Source organism: Pongo abelii, chromosome 6 (genome assembly GCF_028885655.2).
Source record: "Pongo abelii isolate AG06213 chromosome 6, NHGRI_mPonAbe1-v2.0_pri, whole genome shotgun sequence".
NCBI classification, from domain to species: Eukaryota; Metazoa; Chordata; class Mammalia; order Primates; family Hominidae; genus Pongo; species Pongo abelii.
The window spans coordinates 20,829,529-20,844,997 of record NC_071991.2 but is presented as its reverse complement, the minus strand read 5'-3'; the positions used below and the strand labels follow the sequence as shown (position 1 = coordinate 20,844,997).

The window sequence follows — 15,469 nt, the reverse complement described above, 5'->3', positions numbered from 1 at the left end:
CTGAGGTCCCAGCTACTCCAGAAGGCTGAGGTGGGGGTGATCATAAGCCTGGGAGGTGCAGGTTGCAATGAGCCCTGATTGTGCCACTGCATTCCAGCCTGGGTGGCAGAGCAAGACCCTGTCTCAAAACAAACAAATGAAAAACAAACACAAACAAATAAAAATCCAAAAATACAACAGTGGTGACTTTTGTATTTACCTATGTATTTTACCTTTATGTTGTTCTTTGTATGTTTGTATGATGTAGGTCTGTTTACTGTCCTTTCATTTTTGTCTGAAGGACTCCCTTTAGCATTTATCGTAGGGTAGGTCTGTTAGCAGTGAACTCCCTCAGCCTTTATTTGTCAGTGTCTTAATGTCTCCTTCAGTTTTGAAGAATTGTTTAGCTAGATATAGAAATCTAGACTGACAGTTTTTTTCTTGTAACATTTTAAATATGCTCTCCCACTGCCTTCTGGCCTCCATGGTTTCTGCTGAGAAACTGGCTGTTAATTTTATTAAGGATCCCTTATATGTGATGAGTGCCTTCTCTCTCGCTTCTTTCAAGTTTCTTTCTTTGTCTTATTCTTCCAACAGTTTGATTATAACATATCTTGGTGTGGATCTCTTTGTGTTTGTACTACTTAGAGTTTGTTGAGCTTCTTAGTTCTGTGAATTCAAGTCTTCTACCAAATTTGGGAATTTTTCAATAATTATTTCTTCACATGTTCTTTCTGTTCCTTCTTATCTCCTTCTGGAACTTTTATTATGCATATGTTGGTATGCTTGATGGTGTCCCCCAGCTCTTTTCAATTTGATGGTGTCCTAAGGCTCTGTTCAATTTTCTTCACACTATTTTTTTCTACTTAGACAAGATAATTCCAAATTGATTTGTCTTCCACTTCACTGAGGTTTTTTTTTTGCCTGTTCAGATCTTCTGTTGAAACCCGCTAGTGAAGTCTTCATTTCAGTTATTATTCTTTCACATCTTCTGTTTGGTTCCTTCTTATCATTTGTATCTCTTCATTGTTATTCTGGATTTGTTTAGACATTGTTTTCTTGGTTTCCTTTATTTCTTTGTCCATGGTTTCCATTAGCTCTTTGGGCATGTTTAAGATAGTTGGCTTAAAGTATTTTTTTAGTTGGTCTAATGTCTATGCTTCCTCAGGGAGAGTTTTTGCTAATACATGCTGGGAATGGGCCACACTTGTTTCTTTGCATGGTTTGTATGCAAAGAAATGTTTTGTTGAAAACTGCATATTTTGGCCTGGCACGGTGGCTCATGCCTGTAATTCCAGCACTTTGGGAGGCCAAGGCGGGCAGCTCACGAGATCAGGAGATCGAGACCATCCTGGCTAACACAGTGAAACCCTGTCTCTACTAAAAATACAAAAAATTAGCTGGGCATGGTGGTGGGCGCCTGTAGTCCCAGCTACTCGGGAGGCTGAGGCAGGAGAATGGCGTGAACCCAGGAGGTGGAGCTTGCAGTGAGCCGAGATCGCGCCACTGCACTCCGGCCTGGGCAACAGAGCAAGACTCCGTCTCAAAAAAAAAAAAAAGAAAACTGCGTATTTTGATTATTAGAACGTGTTAACTCTGGAAGTCAGATTTTTCTCATTCTTCCGGGTTTGTTTTTTATTGCTTGCTCTGGGTTTTGTTTGTTTAGTGAGTTTTCTAAACTATATTTGTAAAGATTTTATTCTTTGTTTTATATTATCTCTGAAGTCTGTGTCTTAAGCTCAGGGGTCAGCTAATGATTTGACAGAGATTTCCTTGAGCTCATGGAGCCAAAGAAAAAAAAATTGGAAAAAAAAAAAAAAAGGCTTCTCCCAGTCTTTGCAGATTGACTCTGTCTTGGAACATTTCTTTCTCTTTTTTTTTTTTCCTTTTGAGACAGGGTCTTGCTCTGTCACCCAGGCTGTAGTACAGTGGTGGAATCTCGGCCTGCTGCAACCTCCACTTCCCGGGTTCAAGCAATTCTCATGCCTCAGCCTCCTGAGTAGCTAGGATTACAGGTGTGTGCTACCACACCTGGCTAATTTTTTTTTTTCTTTTTTTTGAGACAGAGTCTCGCTCTGTCGCCCAGGCTGGAGTGCAGTGGCGCAATCTCGGCTCACTGCAAGCTCCACCTCCTGGGTTCATGCCATTCTCCTGCCTCAGCCTCCTGAGTTGCTGGGATTACAGGCGCCTGCCACCACACCCGGCTAATTTTTTGTATTTTTAGTAGAGATGGGATTTCACTGCGTTAGCCAGACTGGTCTCGAACTCCTGGCCTCAAGTGATCCACCCACCTTGGCCTTCCAAAGTGCTGGGATTACAGACTTGAGCCACCATACTTGGCCTGGGACACTCTTTTAATGTTTAGCCAGGCCATTTACAACTCTGCCTTAGCCTTTGCTTCCTGCTTGTGCTGAGCCTAAAGATCGGGCAGAGGTGAAGGTTTAGACTCTTCCTAGGCCACTTCTTAGCATGTCTCCTGTCCAGTGTGCCTTTCTAAATCCCAGGAGCGTGAAGGTGCTTTTCAGTGCTCCAGTTCACCACATTAGCTTTGGTGCCTGGTTCTTCTTCCCAGGCATTCAGCTGTGTATAGTTTACCTCAACTATAATTTTTTTCTTAACAGCAAGTTGTTCATGTACCTACTGAGACCTTTGTTAACCCCTCTACCCACTTTTTTTTTTTTTTGAGATGGAGTCTCACTCTGTCACCCAGCCTGGAGTGCAATGGCACGATCTTGGCTCACAGCAACCTCCGCCTCCCGGGTTCACACCATTCTCCTGCTGCAGCCTCCTGAGTAGCTGGGATTACAGGTGTGCACCACCATGCCCTGCTAATTTTTTGTATCTTTTACCAGAGACAGGGTTTCACCATGTTGGCCAGGCTGGTCTTGAACTCCTCACCTCGTGATCTGCCCTCCTTGGCCTCCCAAAGTGCTGAGATTACAGGAGTGAGCCACTGCGCCTGACCCCTCTCTACCCACTTTTAAAAAATTCTTATTATAGAGTTTTTTTTAACGTAAGCAGAGAGAGAACAGTATATTAAACCTCGGTGAACATTTATCATCATATGGCTAATCATATTCCATTTACCTATTTTAATACAAATCCTAGCCATCATATTGTTTTATGTGTACATACTTCAATTGACAGATCATGTAAAATGTAAATAATAAGGTCTGTTAAAAAATAATATAGCCACAATACTATCATCCCATATTAAGCCCTGTCACCTAGGCTGGAGTACAGTGGTGCAATCATAGCTCACTCGTACCTTGAACCCATGGGCTCACGTGATCCTCCTGCCTCAGCTACTTGAGTAACTCCAGCTACAGGCTTGTGCCACAATGCCTATCCAATTTATTATTATTATTTTTTGATAGAGACAGGGTCTTGCTATGTTTCTCAAGCTGGTCTCGAACTCTTGGCCTCAAGCAATCCTCCCCTCTTAGACTCCCAAAGTGCTGAGATTATAGGCGTGGGCTACCATACCATATTCTTTTACATGTATTTCCTCTTTTAGTTATCTAGAGATGTGGTAAAAACAAACAAAAAACAAAACACTAAAAGTATCTTTTAGGTCATCCTGTTAAATCAGTGGTTCTCAACTGGTGGCAAAATTGCTATTTCTTGTCCTATACGGAGATTTGGGACATTTGACAATGTCTCGAGATATTTTTTATTGTTAGAACCAAGGAGAGTGCTGCTGGTATCTGGTGGGTAGAGGCCAGGGATGTTGCTAAGCATTCCCTAATGCATAGGACAGCGCTCCGCAAAAAAGGATTATCTAGTCCAAAATGGCAATTGTGCCGAGTTTGAAGTAACCTGTGTGCCATGGTCTACAGTTACTGTTTCAGTGCAGGGTATTGCTGGAACATGGCAGCACTGAAATAGAATGTGACCAGGCCGGGCGCGGTGGCTCACGAGGTCAGGAGTTCAAGACCAGCCTGGCCAACAGAGGGAAACCCTGTCTCTACTAAAAAAAATACAAAAAATTAGCTGGGCGTGGTGGCAGGCGCCTGTAATCCCAGCTACTTGGGAGGCTGAGGCAGGAGAATTGCTTGAACCCAGGAGGTGGAGGTTGCAGTGAGCTGAGATCGTGCCACTGTACTCCAGCCTGGGTGACAGTGCAAGACTCCTCAAAAAAAAAAAAAAAAAAAGAAATATGGCCAGGCGCAGTTGCTCATGCCTGTAATCCCAGCACTTTGGGAGGCTGAGGCGGGCAGATCACGAGGTCAGGAGATCGAGACCATCCTGGCTAACACGGTGAAACTCCGTCTCCACGAAAAATAGAAAAAATTAGCCAGGCGTGGTGGTGGGCGCCTGTAGTCCCAGCTACTCGGGAGGCTGAGGCAGGAGAATGGTGTGAACCCAGGAGGCGGAGCTTGCAGTCACGCCACTGCACTCCAACCTGGGCTACTCCGTCTCAAAAAAAAAAAAAAAAAAAAGAAATAAAATGTGACCAAAAAACCACTTTTTCGGAATAGAGTATGTGCTTACAGAGTTTGAAATATTACAGGGTGAGCGCTTGCAAGACAAAAGTATGTTAGCCATATGATTATGTAGACTGAAGTATTGGGATCACATCATACTTAGGTTGTAGGACAAATAATCAAGTATTTTGTGTCCTAGTTTTTCTTGTTTCACAGTTTACACTGAATATAAATCCTAATCTCTTCTTAAGATTGTTGGCATAAGTAGTTGGTTTTTTTACAGGTCAAAATTCAAAAGAAATAACAGGATCTAATGGGTAGTGCTCCTCAATCTTAATTTCCTGTTCATAGCAAACAATGCGGTCTTTCAGTTTCTTGAGCAGTACATTTACCCAGAGTTTTGGAAAGCAAACAGTATGATTAACACATTCCTTAATGAGATTTTTAGAAAGATCTAAGTAAATGGAGCTATTTCATTTACCATGGCTTCTGGTAAAGAAGGACTAATATATGAGCTTTTAAAATTAGAATTTGCCATCTGTTTCAATGAAATATATAACAAGAATGTCAGAAAAGGTTCATTAAAAATTGATTTAAATGTTACATAAATGCTTTTATTATTTTCCTTTTCTTGTAGTGGATTCTTAAAATAGCCTCTGAGCCTCAGTTTCTCAACTGTAAAATAAAACAACATACCTTCCTTACAGGGTTGCTGTAAGGCTTAATTGCTTGAGTGAGATTCTGTATATGACAGTGGAGTTTTTTTTATTCTTTTGAGATGGAGTCTCGCTCTGTCACCCAGGCTGGAGCGCAGTGGCGTGATCTTGGCTCACTGCAACCTCTGTCTCCTGGGTTCAAGCAATTCTCCTGCCTCAGCCTTCCTGGGACTAAAGACATGTGCCACCATGCCAGCTGATTTTTGTATTTTTAATAACTGGGATTACAGGCGTGAGCCACCGGGCCTGGCCAATGACCGTGTTTTTAAACTACAACATGATGTACATAGATGTGATTTTTTCAAAGTGAAATTTTTACTTCATTTTGATTATATGTGAGGTAGACTGTTATGGATAGATAAAATGCTGTTCCACCAATTTTCAGAAGGATATATTGGGTATTTTTATGTATGTATAGATATCACATATTTACCATTGTGTGTCTCTTATTCCTGTTTTTAAAATTTTATTTGAAAGATTTATTCTTTGAAATTTTGAATCGAGGGTTTTGTCTGTTTTCCTTGCTCATGAGTTAACCTGTGAAGTGGGGGCAGGGTGGAGGAAAGAGTTATATCTGTCTTGAAGAAATAACCCAAAAAATCTTGATGGACAGTTCTCCAAAGAAGATATACAAATAACCAGTAAGCACATGAAAAGATATTCATGATATCCAAAAAGTAGAAATACTCCAGGTGTCCATAAACTGATGAACAGAGAAACAACATGTGGTGTATCCATTCCAAGGAATGTCATCTGTCAATAAAAAGAAATTAAGTACTGATACATGCTACAGCATGGATTAATGTTGAAAATATTGTGCTAAGTGAAAGAAGCCGATCACAACAGGCTGCATCTATAGTAAGACTGCATTTCTGTGCATTGCCTAGAATAGACAAATCTGTAGAGACAGAAAGTAGATTAGTGGTTGCCTAGGGCCAGAGGGAATATGGGGTTTGAGGAGCAATACCCGAGGGGATAGTGTTTCTTTTTGGGAATGACAAAACGTTTAAAATGGATTTTGGCGATGGATGCTTGTAAAAAGTGAAGTAGAGGCTCTTCTTCAAAGAGACTTTCCTCCCCATCTAATTAAGAATAAATAGTAACTTCTCTTAGAAGCAAAATTTATTCAAAGACCTGTGCTAACTAACATTCTTAGATATCTGCTAGCCATAATAAAGAAATCAATGTACTTTGTGTTCTTAGCTCCCACAATTTAGCCTAAATATTTGCCCTGGCATGCTTATACTGGTCCAAGCAAGCATTAGGTCGTAGCCTATTCCTCTTCCTTATTTGGAGGTGTTTTTACCTTTCTGAGCATTCCACAAGTTACTTCCTCCTTCCTTTGTTCTCCTCTGCCTTTGCCTCTTTTGAAAAGTTCTAAGTTGCTAGACAATTGGGACAAATACAGAATGTGAGGTCCCGTTCCAGCCAATGGAAACTGGTAACAGCAGTAGGGTGAATGTGTCAGGTTATAAATGTCCCTGTCTCCTTTGTTCAGTGTACTCTCGTGGCAGAAGTGCTGGTGAGTGTACCCTTTCTGCAGAAAGTAAAAAAATGGCCTTGCTGAGAAAATTAAATTTATGTTCAATTGCTATTTCTTTGTGGCACTGGGGAACAAGCATTTCCAACAATGCACAACTCTGTGAGTATAGCAAAAGCCAATGATTTATAAACCTTAAATAGGAGAGTTTTATGGTATGTGAATTTTTTTTTTTTAGACAGAGTCTCACTCTTCTGCCCAGGCTGGAGTGCAGTGGCCTGATCTCAGCTCACTGCAATCTCTGCCTCCCAGGTTCAAGTGATTCTTGTCCCTCAGCCTCCCAAGTAGCTGGGATTACAGGCGCACACCACCAAGCCCGGATAATTTTTGTATTTTTAGTAGAGATGGAGTTTTGCCATGTTGGCCAGACTGATCTTGAACTCCTGACCTCAGGTGATCCGCCTCCCTTGGCCTTCCAAAGTGCTGGGATTACAGGCTTGAGCCACTGCACTTGGCCTTTTTTTTTTTTTTAAGGCAGAGTCTTGCTGTTGCCCAGGCTGGAGTGCAGTGACACAATCTTGGCCCACTGCAACCTCCACCTCCCAGGTTCAAGTGATTCTCTTGCCTCAGCCTCCTGAATAACTGGGATTACAGGCTCGTGCCACCACGCCCGGTTAATTTTTTATATTTTTAGTAGAGACGGGGTTTCACCAAGTTGGCCAGGCTGGCTTCAAACTCCTGACCTCAAGTGATCCACTGGCCTCAGCCTCCCAAAGTGCTGGGATTACAGGCATGAACCACTATGCTCAGCCTCATTCTTTTTTATAGGGCTAAATAATATTCCATTGTGAATATATATCACATTTCCTTTATCCATTTATCTGCTGATGGACACTTAGGTTGGTTCCATATCTTGGCGATTGTGAATAGTGCTGCAATGAGCATGAGAATGCAGCTATCTCTTCAACATACTGATTTCCTTTCCTTTGGATATATATTCAGTAGTGGGGTTGCTGGATCATATGGTAGTTCTAGTTTTAGTTTTTTGAGGAATCTCCATATTGTTTTCCATAATGACTGTGGTAGTTTACATTGCCAACAACAGTGTATAAGAGTTCCCTTTCTCCACATCCTTGTCAGCATTTGTTATTATTTGATAATAGTCGTTTTAACTTGGGTGAGATGGAATCTCATTGTGGTTTTGATTTGCATTTCTCTGATGATTAGTGATGTTGAGCATTTAAAAATATATCTGTTGGCTACTTGTATATGTTCTTTTGAGAAATGTCTATTTACATCATTCGACCTTTTAAAAATCAGATTATTTGTGGGTTTTTTTGCTGTTGGGTTGTTTGAATTTTTTGTATATTCTGGATATTAATCCCTTGTTTGATGAATGGTTTGGAAATATTTTCTATCATTCTGCAGGTTGTCTCTTCACCCTGTTGATTGTTTTCCTTTGCAGTGCAGCAGCTTTTTAGTTTGATATCATCCTATTTGTCTATTTGTTTTTACTTTTGTTGCCTGTAATTTCGAAGTTTTATTCATAAAATCATTGCCCAGACCAATGTCCTAAAGTGTTTCCTCTGTGTTTTCACAGTATGTAATTTCACAGTTTCAGGTCTTACGTTTATGTCGTTAATCTGTTTTGAGTTGATTTTTGTATATTGTCTTTCCCCACTGCATGACCTTGGCACCTTTGTTGAAAATTGGTTTCCTGTAAATATTTGAATTTATCTCTGGGTTCTCTATTTTGTTCTGTGAGTCTGTGTGTCTGTTCTTATATCAATACCATGCTGCTTTGGTTACAATAGGTTTATAGTTTTTTGTTGTTGTTGTTGTTTTTTGTGTTTTTTTTTGAGATGGAGTCTCACACTGTTGCCTGGGCTGGAGTGCAATGGTGTGATCTCAGCTCACTGCAACTTCCACCTGCCTGGTTCAAGTGATTCTCCTGCCTCAGCCTCTTGAGTAGCAGGGATTACAGGTGCCTGCCACCACTCCTGGCCAATTTTTTGTATTTTTAGTGGAGATGGGGTTTCACTATGTTGGCCAGGCTTGTCTTGAACTCCTGACTTTGTGATCCGCTTGCCTCGGCCTCCCAAAGTGTTGGGATTACAGGCGTGAGCCACCGCACCTGGCTATAGTATATTTTGAAGTCATGTACTGTGATGCCTTGAGCTGTGTTCATTCTGCATAGGATTTCTTTGGCTATTTGGGGATTTTAGTGGTTCCTTGTGATTTTTAGAATTGTTTTCTATTTCTGTGAACAATGTCTTTGGTGGTTTGATAGGGATTGCATCAAATCTGTAAATTGCTTTGGGTGGTATGATAACTTTAACTATATTTATTCTTCCAATCCATGGACATGGGATGTCTTTCCATTTTTTTGTGTGTGCTCTCTTCAATTTCTTTCCTCAGTGATATGCAATTTTCTTTTTTTCTTTCTTTTTTTTTTTGAGACGGAGTCTCGCTCTGTCACCCAGGCTGGAGTGCAATGGCACAATCTCATTTCACTGCAACCTCTACCTTCTGGGTTCAAGCGATTCCCCTGCCTCAGCCTCCTGAGTAGCTGGGATTACAGGTGCCTGCCACCACGCCTGGCTAATTTTTTGTATTTTTTTAGTAGAGACAGGGTTTCACCATATTAGCCAGGATGGTCTCGATCTCCTGAATTCATGATCTGCCTGCCTTGGCCTCCCAAAGTGCTGGGATTACAGGCGTCAGCCACCGTGCCCAGCCGAGGATTTTTATACCTTTGTTTATCAGGGGTATTGGCATGCTATTTTCCTTTTCTTTTTTGTTGTGTTTTTGTCTTGTTTTGTTTTCAGGGTAATACTGGCCTCATATAATACTGAGTTTCTAAGAATTTCTTCCTCCTTAATTTTTTGAAATAGTTTGATAAGTATTAGTGTGAGGGGTGTGTGTGGGGGGGTGTGTGTGTGTGTGTGTGTGTGTATGTATCTGTGTGTGTATGTGTGTGGTTTTTTTTTTTTTTTTAGGTTTGGTGGAATTTACCAGGGAAGCCATCTGGCCATGTACTTTTCATTGTTGGAAGACTTTCAATTATTGATTTAACTTGCTAATGATCTGTTCAGGTTTTCTCTTTCTTCTTGGTTTGTTCTTGGTAGGTTGTGTGTGTACAGGAATTTCTACGTTTCCTCTAGGTTTTCCAATTTGTTCATGTACAGTTGGTTATAACAGTGTTTAATGATTCTTTGTATTTCTATGGTATCAGTAGTAATGTCTCTTTTTTTGTTTCTGATTATATTTATTTGGATCTTCTCTTTTTTTTTTCTCAGTCTAATGGTTTGTCGATGTTTATCTTTTTAACAAACGAACTTTCTGTTTTGTTGATTTTTGTGTTTTTTTTAATCTCAACTTCATTTATTTTTGCTCTGATTATTATTTTTTTTCTGTTCTAGTAATTTTGGGTTTGGTTTGTTTTTGCTTTTCTAGTTCCCTGAAGTGCATTGTTAGATTGATAATTTGAAATCATTCTACATTTTTGATATAGTTGTTTATTATTATAAACTTCCCTCTTAGTACTGCTTTTGCTCTGTCCCTTAAGTTTTGACATTTGCTTCTACTTTCATTTGTTTCAGTACATATATTTAAATTTTCTTCTTGCTTTCTTCATTGACTCATTGGCTGTTCAAGAGTGTGCTCTTTGGTTTCCATTACTTTGTATAGGTTCCAAAGTTCGTTTTATGACTGATTTCTTGTTTTATTCCATTGTCCAAAAACATACTTGATAGGATTTTGATTTTTTAACATTTTTTGAGACTAAAATATGGTCTGTTCCGGAGAATATTTTATGTATGGATGAGAAGATTGTGTGTTCTGCAGGTGTAGTATGAAATATTTTGTCAGTGTCTGTTAGGTCAGTTTGGCCTATGGTTTAAATCTGGTGTTTCTTTACTGATTTTCTGTCTAGGTGATCTGTCCGATTCTGAGAGAGTGTGATGTTGATGCCCCCGACTATTATGGTAGTAGAGTCTATCTTTCCCATTAGATCTCATAATGTTTGCTTTATATCTCAGTGCTCCAGTATTAGGTACATAAATATTTACAGTTGTTAGATCTTCTTGCTGCAGTGATTCCTTTATCGTTATAGAATGACCTTTTCCTTGGTCTCATTTTTACAGTTTCTGACTTAAAGTCTATTTTATCTTATATAAAGATAGCTACTCTTGCTTGCTTTTTTTTTTTTTTTTTTTTTTGAGATGGAGCCCACTCTGTTACCCAGGCTGGAGTCTAGTGGCGTGTGAACTCAGCTCACTGCAACCTCTGCCTCCCGGGTTCAAGCAATTCTCCTGCCTCAGCCTCCTGAGTAGCTGGGATTACAGGTGCCTACCACCACGCCTGGCTAATTTTTGTATTTTTAGTAGAGACGGGGTTTCACCATGTTGGCCAGGCTGGTCTCGAACTCCTGACCTCATGATCCCCCCTCCTCAGCCTCCCAAAGTGCTGGGATTACAGGCGTGAGCCACCACACCCAGCTGCTTTTGGTTTTGGTTTGTGTGGTATGTATTTTTCCATCCCATTCACTTTCAGTCTGCGTATATCTTTACAGGTGAAGTGAGTTTCTTGTAGGCAACAAATAGTTGGGTGTTTTTTTTTTTAATTCATTCAGCCAGTTTATATCTTTTAACAAGGGACTTTAATCCATTTACATTCAAGGTTATTCATGGTAGATGATGACTTACTCATGTTGTTTTGTATATTGTTTTTGCTTTCTTACTCTCATTTATTTTTGCAGTTTGGTGGTCTTCCATAGTGGTAACATTTGAATCCTTTTTTTTTTCTCATTTGTATATCCGCCTTACCAGTGAGTTTATACTTTTGCATATTTTCATGATGGTAATTATCATTCTTTCACTTCCTGATGTAGGATTCCCTAAGCTTTTCTTGTAAGGTCAGCCTAGTGGTGATGAATTCCCTCAATTTTTACTTGTCTGGGACAGGCTTTATTTCTCCTTCATTTCCAGAGGATAGTTTTGCTTGGTGGTCTTTTTTTTTTTTTTTCCAGCCCTTAGACTATATCATCCCATTCTCTCCTGGCCTGTGAGGTTTCTGCTGAGAAATCTGCTGCTATCCTTATGAAGGTTTCCTTACATGGGACGTGATGCTTTTCAATTGCTGTTTTTAGAATTCTCTTTGTCATTGTCTTTTGACAGTTTGACTATAATGTGTCTCAAGGAGGCTTTTTTTTTTTTGGCATTTAATCCATTTGAGGAATTTTTAGCTTGCTTGATCTGAATGTCCATATCTCTCCCCAAATGTGGGAAGTTTTCAGCTGTTATTTCATTAAAACCCATTTACTTTTCCATGTCTTTTCCCACCTCCTCCTGCTCTTCCTCCTCCTCTCTCCTCTATCCTTTCTTCCTTCTCCCTTGTCTTTTCTTCTTTCTTTTTCTCCTTCTTCTCTTCTTGTCCTCTTCCTCATCCTTTTTCTTTCTTTTCCTTTTCTTTTTCTTTTCTCCTTTTCTTCTTTGTTCTTCTTCCTTCCTTTTTTTTTTTGTTTTTTGTTTTTTGTTTTTTGGTCTGACTGGGTCTTTTCAAAAGTCCTGTCTTCAAGTTCAGACATTGTTTGTTCTCCTTGATCTAGTATGTTGTTGAAGCTCTCAGTTGTATTTATTTCATACATCAAATTCTTCACCTTCAAGTTTTCTGTTTGGCTCTTTTTTTTGTGATGTCTATCTCTGTTGAATTTCTCATTTAGAACATGAATTCTTTTCCTGATTTAATTGAATTGTCTATGTGTATTCTCTTGTATCTCTCGAGTTTCCTTAAGATCATTATTTTAAATTCTATTACAGGCCTAGATTTTCCTTTCTTTCAGATCTATTACTGGAGGATTATTGTGTTTCTTTGGGAGTGTCATGTTTTCTTGCTATTTCATGTTTTTGTTTTTTCCTGCATTGATATCTGCACATCTGGTATAACAGTCACCCCTTCCATTTTTATGGAGTAGTTTTCATAGGGAAAGACTTTCCTGGAGAAGTATTTTATAGTGTTGGTTGAGTGGGGTGCTTTGACTTGTCCTCTAGACGGGTACAGTAGTCCATGTGATTTCTTTGGCCATAATCGGTGCCTGTGTTTCCTGTGAGTGCCTCACTGGCCTGGACTGTGGGTGTTTGTGCAAGCAGTGGCATGGCTTTGCTAGGGGCAGTATTGTTGGGCTTGCTGGTCCTTAGACCCTAGGGGAGCTTGTGCTATTTCTGGCAGCTCTGCTGCTTATGGGGGTAGTGTCTTCAGTGGTGCTGGTTTCTGGGCAGAATGGTCCTTGGGCCTTGAGGGGCCTGTAGGGCACATGGTGGTTCTGCCTGTTGGGAAGGTGAGAGGGTTGGCAGTGGTGGACACTGGGGAGCTGGTCCTTGGGCTCTGGCATTGTGTGTGTCTTGGGGGTGGTCTCCTTGCTGTACTGTGCTGCCTGTTTTTTTGGATTACAGGGTTCTGCATGGGCTCAGGTGCTTGGATATGATTGTACTGCTAGGTATAGCTTGGGTTATGGCATTGTAATCTTTTGTATGGCCATGGAGTGATGGCGGTGGAACCTCAGGAATATGGAGATACAGGGGCTTTGGCTCCCAGGGCAGGATACACTCTAGCAGTGGTTTTGGTCTCAAAATAACATTGTGTTGTAGCTGCTTTGGTCCCAGGTGGAGGTTCTTGTCCTTTCCCCAGGCCTGCATCAGGAGAAACTCATTCTCAGGCCCTGTCAGTGTGATTTCCAAGCAAGTGTTCCAGCTGTCCTCACTCACTTTATGAAGTGTCGACGTAGATGACAGTAACATGCTGGTGACAGTTTGCCTTGTTTGTGTATGTTCATAGTTAACGTGGTTAAAGCAGCAGAGAGTGTTCTGTCAACCTGTAACTGGAATTGAGTGAATTAGGTGCCCAACATCTCTGGGAAGAGTTGAATGATTTCTCTATTCACCACTCTCTGTTGGGTGTCATGATTTAAAATAAGTTGGAAAATACCACTATACATGGTTGAACTCTTAGGAGGAAACCAGTCCTGATTTTGTGGTTTTTAAAAATGGACGACTTCATCATAAATGACTAGCCCAGATCTTGTTACAGAAGGGTCTTTTAGAACTTTGCGTCTTGTTCCTAGGCACCACACCAACCCCGTGGGCACTGAATGGCGGTGGAAGATGGACCAGCCTGAAATGATCTTGAAGGAAGCCATCGAAAACCATCAGAACATGATTAAGCAGTTTAAAGGTATTTATCTTCCCTCTACAGAGGAATGCTAATACCTGTTAATAGTTTGAATCAGATTGGCAGAAGAATTGCCCCTTTGGTAGGATTTTGTCCCCACTGGCAAATTTTCCTCTAAGGAAGTGAAAACTTTGTAGGAATATTATATATATTTTGCCTTTTTAGCTTTTACGTCCCATATGATGGAAGAACTAAAAATTTAAAATGTAGCAACTTGGCCAGGTGTGATGGCTCATGCCTGTAATCCCAGCACTTTGGGAGGCCGAGGCGGGTGGATCACCTGAGGTCAGGAGTTCGAGAATAGCCTGGCTAACATGGTGAAACCCCGTCTCTACTAAAAATGCAAAAATTAACTGGGCATGATGGTGGTTGCCTGTAATCCCAGCTACTTGGGAGGCTGAGGCAGGAGAATTGCTTGAACCCGGGAGGCAGAGGTTGCAGTGAGCCGAGATCTCTCCACTCCACTCCAACCTGGGTGAAAAGAGCGAAACTACATCTCAGAAATAAATAAATAAATAAATAAATAAAAAGTTTAGCAACTTATAATATGCTGCATTCAACTTGAAAGCTTTACCTGGGAATGTACCATCAATCTTCCTAGAAACCTTGCTATTGTTCTGTCTTGCTGAGCTGAGCAGCCTTTTGAATGGATTGGAAATTTTAGGTTAGTGGAAAGTCTTCAATAATGTTAGAGATGGGAAAACAGTTTTGAATGAATTCCTTATTAAAAAAAAAAGGAGGGATAATATAAATAACAGTTTCTTCCATATAATGCATAGTAATGTGGTAAAAATTCAGCCACTCCATTTTTTTGTATTTCCTGATTTAATTCTGTCTCATATTAACAAATATTGACTTCACTGGAGGTTACTGGTTCTCAAACTTTATCATGCATCGGAATCATCTGGAGAGCTTGTTAAAACACAGATTGTTGGTTTCCTTTCGCAGAGATTGGGTCAGTAAGCCCAAGAGTATGCTTTTTTTCTTTCTTCTTTTTTTTTTTTTTGGACCAGATCTCACTCTGTCACCCAGGCTGGAGTATGTGGTGCCATCTTGGCTCACTGCAACCTTCACTTCTCAGGCTCAGGTGATCCTCCCACCTCAGCCCTACCTCCTGAGTAGCTGGGGCTACAGGCGCGGGCCACCACACCTGGCTAATTTTTTGTGAAGATGGGGTCTAGCCATGTTGCCTAGGCTGGTCTCAAACTCTTGGACTCAAGCCATCTGCCCGCTTTGGCCTCTCAAAGTGCTGGGATGATAGGTGTGAGCCACCTGAGAATGTGCATTTCTAACAGGTTTCTGGTTGGTGTTGATGTTGAACTGGTGACCACGCTTTGAGAGCCACTACCGTACATGTGATGGCTTCATAAAGCAACAGCCGTAGGTGATATGGGAAGTTGTTAGGTTCCCTGTTGAATCTGTATGCTCTGGTCTCTACCTACCACTGGTGACTCCTTCTCTCCTGTATTCTTCTTTCCTGTCATATGCAACCATTAAAAAATAGTCCCAGCCAAGGCTGTTTTAATACAGACACTCTTAAGGTATTAATAGCACATATGGGAGTCTTTAGAAACCTCAGTAATTAGCATTCTGAAGATCAGGTGATTCTTTCATGTAAGGAAATTTGTTCTGTTCTGGCC

The 15,469-nt window shown here is 40.7% G+C and overlaps 1 protein-coding gene across 6 annotated transcripts in view; it reads left to right on the top strand.

Moving 5' to 3' along the window:
• Positions 1–15,469, top strand: part of TYW1 (tRNA-yW synthesizing protein 1 homolog (S. cerevisiae)) — a 268,838-nt gene that overhangs the window by 99,489 nt on the left and 153,880 nt on the right. For all 6 annotated transcript variants that reach the window (XR_008526802.2, XM_054558831.2, XM_054558834.2 and 3 more), the window contains 1 exon segment: positions 13,723–13,832. Coding sequence is in view for 5 of the 6 variants with exons in the window: in XM_054558831.2 (XP_054414806.1) it covers positions 13,723–13,832 (110 nt within the window). In the remaining variant the exon portion in view is untranslated.